The 6,880-nt window shown below is 39.9% G+C and overlaps 1 protein-coding gene across 1 annotated transcript; it reads left to right on the forward strand.

The window, feature by feature from the left end:
* Positions 1–790: 790 nt before the first annotated feature.
* On the forward strand, positions 791–6,057 carry LOC134060011 (uncharacterized). The gene is made up of 6 exons (XM_062516580.1): positions 791–929; positions 2,633–2,983; positions 3,107–3,235; positions 3,622–3,666; positions 5,370–5,492; positions 5,661–6,057. Exons 1-6 carry the CDS (start codon positions 800–802, stop codon positions 5,948–5,950), a joined length of 1,068 nt encoding a protein of 355 aa, XP_062372564.1. The 5' UTR covers positions 791–799; the 3' UTR covers positions 5,951–6,057.
* Positions 6,058–6,880: the final 823 nt, after the last annotated feature.

Here is a 6,880-nt window from a genome sequence, read left to right on the forward strand (position 1 = left end):
TAACCACATACAGAGCATCTCTGATAATATTAGGGGTGAATAACTGTTCTTGTGGTACTACCACCTTACAAGCCCCATACTGAGCCATGCATATTTAGGCCATGATTCATATGGAACAATTTATTTAATAACTATAAGGGGTAATTAGGAGCGTACATAGGGGAAATTCTTAATTAAGGGTCTAGTAAGGGTAGAATAAGGTCTTGCAGAATAAGGTATTAATTAGTGACTTACAATGACTAACAAATGGCTAGTATGCTACTAATATACATGTTAGTAAGCAGCTAATTAATGGTGAATATGTGTGTCTTAAAATAAAGTGTTACCAAAATGTTTTCTAAACCAAAAAACAGAAATGATGCAAGCAGCAAATGGACCGTGGACCTACCCACCCTAGCACCCCTGCCAAAAATATCTTCCCGCGCCTCTGAATGGCATCATGTTTACTTATTAACATATAAACAAATCCGCATCAGAGGTATGACCAAGAAGTTCATGGTAATTTGAGAGTTCATAGTCAAGTTATGATATGTTCATGGTCAAACTGTAAAGGCAATGATAGAACCAACAAACGAACTAACTGTTTTACTTTGAAATTATACAATTCATTTTTTTTTCAGCTGTCAGCTGAATACCACAATGGAGTCATAAAACACTAATAACATGAATGCAGTCATTCTTTGTTTGTTTTTGACAGTAGTGATCCTTGTCCACGTGCTCATTACCAACCCTCCCCTAAGAATATAAATGAGGAAACGATAGCAACATCCACTCAGACTTATACGACTAGTTGAAGAAAATGTCAAGGCTTTGGTCGACTACACTGCAGCAGCTGCTGCTGCTACTCGCCATATCGTTTATACGGGCCTCAGACAAGGCAGCAGAGCTCGGTGACAGACTGACAAGGGCAGAGGCTCGGCTGAACACTGGTAAGACTCTGTTTAAGCACCTTGTCTTGTTTATTTTCAATTTTCAAAACTATTAGTACATCTGAACCAAAAAAAATGTAAGTAAATGTACAGTAACTCAGTTGTTATAAGCAATAAGCAAGGCTAGGCCTTGCCCTAACCAATTTGTCACCCTAGGCAAGATCTTAGTTGAGTTTGAACATTTTTAATTTTTAAGATGCAATTTCCTGTATTCTAGTCCATTTATAGCGTGACCTGCTGGACATTGGCAAATCCTACATTTCTTCCAATTCATGTACATTTTATGTGTCACTAACATTTTAGATCATGTCTACATCGAGTTGCTAAAATTGATCCCAGTTCAGAGTAACATTATCACTTAAATATACTAAATATCTATCAGATCTGAATTAGTGAACCAGACATCAATTTTGATGCATTCAACGATGACTTGTTATAATGACCAATCTAGCCAAGTTAAATGGAACCAACTTTTTTCTTTCACTCTGGAATTCTACCACCATACAGCAGCCTAGAACAGAAACTTTAATTGCCACAATCGTCTTACGTTCTACCTTTACAAATGCAAAACAAAAGCGTATTCTTTGTGCCTAGGCTACCTGCACAGCGGAATAATAATTCTAAAGATGAACAGACGCTCAGACGTTTGTCTCTTCAGTAGGGTGACCAGACGTCCCGGTTTTCCTGGGACAGTCCCAATTTTGAGTGGCGTGTCCCGAGTCCCGACAAAAGCCTGTCGGGACGCTAATATGTCCCGGTTTTCACCAACCACTATTGAAGTGTGGTTTTAATATAGCCTGATCACTACCTAAACCCATGTAGAAACTAAAGCGTCCGACGTATGATTTGTGTGTGTGTGTGTGTGTGATCGTGTGCCAGTCAATCGCAACAGTCTGCACAATCTTTGCAGTCAATGTTACATTGTTTCATTGCCTCGTTTTAATGGCGAGCAGGTTACGCTACGACAATGCTGAAGAGAAAGTCATCATAATTAGCCCGTGAGCCAGAGGGGTTAGTCGTTACCAAAAAGGTGGCAAACCATACCTTTTCTGAAAGCCTGGAATCTCAGCTTTTCAATGATGTATAATGGCCATCTGACAAGAGTAGCTGTTTAGAGTTATGACACATAATGTAAACTAAGGTTGAGAAAATAGTATGGCTGAGTTTCGTTTTCAAAAACTGTTTTCATGCATAGGCCATCTGGATGTTTAGGAATCAGACAGTGCAAATCTAATTTGGCTGCTGGGGCAGTCTAGGCACGATCCATAGAGCCAGGGAGTTGAGAAATGGAAGAATGGCTCACTCAGTTACAATGTCACAAGCGCAACGCTGGCAGTGCCAAGTGCTTATCTGTCAAACTTCAGCAAACAATAGAACATCTGCCACTTGGCCAGGTACATCAAGCAATGCAGCACTGCCCTAGTACGTTATGAGATGATCATTTATTCTACATGTAGGCCTATGTTGTCAGAGCCCCATGGTTGTATCCCACAAAGTGCTATAACGTTATTATTACGCCTTGCTTAGTTGTGTTATTAATGTTATTAATGTAAATGTTATTAATCGTATGTACACGCTAAGCACGCTAGGCTACATACCATGTTGCCCTATGTTACATGATGTTATGCTCCTCTATGACACGGTGAACTATGCAATGCAATGCTAAGTTACTGTATGTTATGATCACCCATCTCTATACCTAGACCCCTGTGAGCAGTATACCAACATCTCAGACCCGTGGAGGAACCGTGGCTTCTTGTCGTCTACCTCTCAACTCCAGCTGAAAGACGACTCAAACCTGCCGGAAGGCTGGTACCGCTTTGTCGGTGTAGGGGGTGATATCCTGGATTTCGACCCCTTTCCAAACTCATCTTTGAAAGAGGAGCGTCTGGGATCCTGTGGCCACCAGTCGTACAGTAATTTGCCAGATAAGATAGCTCTTTGTGCACCACCGGACAGGAAAGTGGGTGAAAGTGTGGATGTTAAAATCTGTTTTAAGAAATTCTTTGTGCATAAGCTGAAACCCACCAACAGCAGTCAGATATATGGCACAGGTAAGACAATCCAGTTCATATCATACAGCCCCATAGTTTTGAACTATATTTTATACCTAATGATATGCAGATTGACACCCTCCCTTCATTGCCTGGCCCTAAAAATGATCTCTGTGCCTCTAGGCCATTGGAGGTGTACAGACTCCTCTTGTGGTGAGTTTGCCCAATGTGGTGAGTTAGGAGCCTGTAAGTGTAAGCCTGGATATGAGATGCCCAAAGGACTACCGACAGGAGATACATACAGATGCACAGGTGAGGAAGAGAGAGAGAAGGCATTCAATAGCAGACAACACATAACACAATAAGACCTAATAATTATACTAAAGTAAACAAAATTGTATCTTGTTGCAAAGTGCTCCTATTTGTACAACAAAATGAAATGTCCTGCTTACTCTGATTGGTCAGAATGCCTCACACTTTCTAGTCTGGGCTAAACCAGACGAACCTGTTAGCAAATTTGAATTTGGTCTACAAGTCAGTCTGGGGAGGAAGCCATTGACACCCATTTCTCATGCACCAATCACAATCGCTTATCAGGCATGGCGCATGCTGTATATGATGACAGATAGAAGCGTGCATTCACCAATGGCTGTGCTGGTGGTGACAGAGTTATATTGACATGCATGTACTTTCTTCAGCATCAAAAACCGGCTGGATCTCGGCTAACAGGACGCTGTTGGGGGGTAAGTCAGTGCTGATGCACAACGTTGCTGACAGGGAACCCATATAACTTCGTGTCTTAAAACCCGAACTACCCCTTTAAGCCGAAGAAGCCTTTCCACATCCACTTTCAATCTCAACTGAGTTTTGAGTGATCACTGGTGCTAATCATGATCAGAAACCAATCAAAGTTTCAGTTTACTTATTATTATCTATGATCCCCGTTCACCCACTTTCAGGTTCACACAATGCTTCTGCTCCTACAGCGTTTGAGCTATATATCGACACGGTTCCAACTCTAAAAATTCAGGGCCAATCCGGTGTATGTTGTAGGCATCTCTTGTTACCTCATGATTTGATTCGATTCTGATTCAGAGGCTAACGATTCGATTCTAAACTAATTATTGATGCATCTCGATACAACATTTTTTTTGAGTTTGCTACTGGTACTCACTTCCTACTTTTGTGATGAACGAAGATTGGCATTAATAACATGACTAAGCAAATAATAACGTTATAGCAGTTTGTGTGGGATACAACCATGGGGCTATGATAACATGTGTCAAAGCCAAGTTCAATGCCTTTGGAAACACACAATTAAAACAGATTTCACAGTGCAAAGCGCTGTGAAATCTCTACCAGTCCTGTTTAAACTCATTGAAGTCAATGTACAAAGTTTCTAGCCGGGAATCTCTACCAATCCCGTTGAAGCCCATTCATGTCAATGTCTTTGTTCTAAGTGTTAATTACGCTGGTAGTCTGTAGTCTGTAGTCTGTTAACGTAATTGTTTGAAAAAAGTGAACGCACACCTTGTGAGGTGCTCACGGCGGTAAATGACAGTTAAATTTTAAACAAAAAGTGTCGTGGCACACTCAGAACTTAAAGATATAATAATTGTTTATTGATGTGACCCTGATGAAGGCGTGAGCCGAAACGTTGTCAATAAACAATTCTTATATCTTTAAGTTCTGAGTGTGCCACGACACTTTTTGTTTAAAGTCTGTAGTCTGTTGTCAAGGCTGTTGGAAAAACATAAAATAACATAAGAAACATCAGATTTTTAAAATAATTTCCCTCGGCTTCATTTCCCTGTCTTATCTATTTGTCATATTCCACTACAAATACAGATATATAATCATTGTTATTCTCATGACAATTGGAGCATATAGTTCAGGCAGGTGACAGACTCACACCCAGCTTCTCAGAGTCTGCCAGTAACTTGGCTGGCCGCTCAACTGATCATCACATGCTCTCATATTGATGGGATCTTATTGAAGCTGCCTTAGTCTGCCTGATCTTGCTGCTTTTTCTGCAAGCCTTTCTACAACCCATCTCCACCCCATCTCCCCCTCATGCATCTGACTTACTGTACCAATGTGCAGTTCTTGTCAGTGATGCCTGCTCTATTCTGTACACTACAGACAGTGTACTCTCATGTGTCCATTTTGCATCATATTTGTATGAGCATGAAACAGGGCTTAAAAAAAAAGAATAATAAACCCATTACATTTACATAAATTGTAGTAGAATAGAGGATATAATATCAATGCCTGGCAAATTATTTACTGTGAAAAAAGGAACATACAATCAAGGAAGCTTTACTGCATAGGTTCACATTTGGTTCTTGAAGTTACTCTGTCTGTGAAAGTGTATCTTTAATGTCTTTAACTTTAAACAAGTTTTGTTGGTGCTACTGTAGATATATACTGTATATGTTTAACCCAGGCACGCCCAAGGTGGCTTTTGCAGCAGCATTGGGAAAAGCTATGGCTAAATCAAACGATGAAAAGAAAATACCCTTTAAAAACATCTTGACAAATGTTGGCGGTGCATATGACAATTCAACAGGTAAAGACTCCATTTCCCTTTTCAATCTGTGACATAGTCAGGTTTATTGCTATAAGTAGTCAGTATTATTGCTATAAGTAGTCAGTATGAAGTATATGATAATATACTTCTGTGTGGATAACATTGCCTCACCTTCAAACCTCACATACATGTTCTGTTGTTTTGCAGGGGTATTTACCGCACCGTGCGATGGTGTCTACTATTTCAGCTTCTCAACTTTCAAAGCAGAGAGCCCTAAAACTAATGCTTGCACGAGCCTCTTTAGAAATGAAGAGCGTTTACTGACAGCCTGTGATCATGCTGTTGGTGGTGACACTACAGACACCGCTGGTAACGGAGCTCCTCTGCTCCTGAAGAAGGGTGATCAAGTCTACATCACACTTCATGCCCGCTCCTCGGTCTACGATGATGATCTTAACCGGAGTTGCTTTAGGGGATTCCTTCTCTTTGAGATGTGAGATAAGATTAAATGAAATCTCACAAGCTGCCAAATGAATCAGCTAATTACAATGTTGGTCACAGGTGCAGGAAGTTGGGGTGCTGCAGCACCCCCTGGTGGCGAACTGCGGTGACAATAAAATAATAGCTTATAAATATATGTGGTTGTTCCTTCTGTTCCACAACATTTTATGTGTCATGTTTGGAGTGTGGGATGAAGACAGGGATAATTTTAGTCATTTCAAAATGATTTTAATTTTCTTCAAGGTCTTCAACGTCCATTCCTGCATTACTCACAACAGTCTCTCTAAGATATTGAGTTATATTTCCATACAGGGACGCTGTAACTTTACTCAAAACTAACTAATAGTATCGGATCATTCACACATCAGGCAAAATTGAACTCCTGCAGAGCAGCGATAAAACAATACAACAATGGAAGACACGGCATAGGGCGTATAGCTCCTTGAGGAATATTTATTCATTCTAATTTAAAAAAGGAAAATATCACAATGAAAATAAAGAATAAGGACTTATATATATAGGAATATTCTCTATGAAGAAATAAATCAATAGTTTTGCATGTGAACAGAAAGACAAGCCGATACTGTACATAATATGATATGTACTGTAAAGCCACAGACTCTAATAGTACAGCTTTTCACAGTTGCTCAAACACTAAACTCCATTCTCTGAATCAAATTCTCAAATGCCTGAACACATTTGTTAAATTAATCCCTCTTTTGGCAAAACCATAGACTACTTTCATCCAGGGAGGTGTATTTTACCAAACTCATTAACCCTTTTTGCAAAACTCTCATGCATTGTGGTGCACTTCTTAATGATATTGATAACCAAACAAGGTGAAACACAATTAAAGCACAGTTGTCACCATTTGAACACTACCACTCAAAATTGATAACACTCGTGTCTAATGATGTGCCAACCAA

Source organism: Sardina pilchardus, chromosome 16 (genome assembly GCF_963854185.1).
Source record: "Sardina pilchardus chromosome 16, fSarPil1.1, whole genome shotgun sequence".
In the NCBI taxonomy this organism is placed as follows: Eukaryota; Metazoa; Chordata; class Actinopteri; order Clupeiformes; family Clupeidae; genus Sardina; species Sardina pilchardus.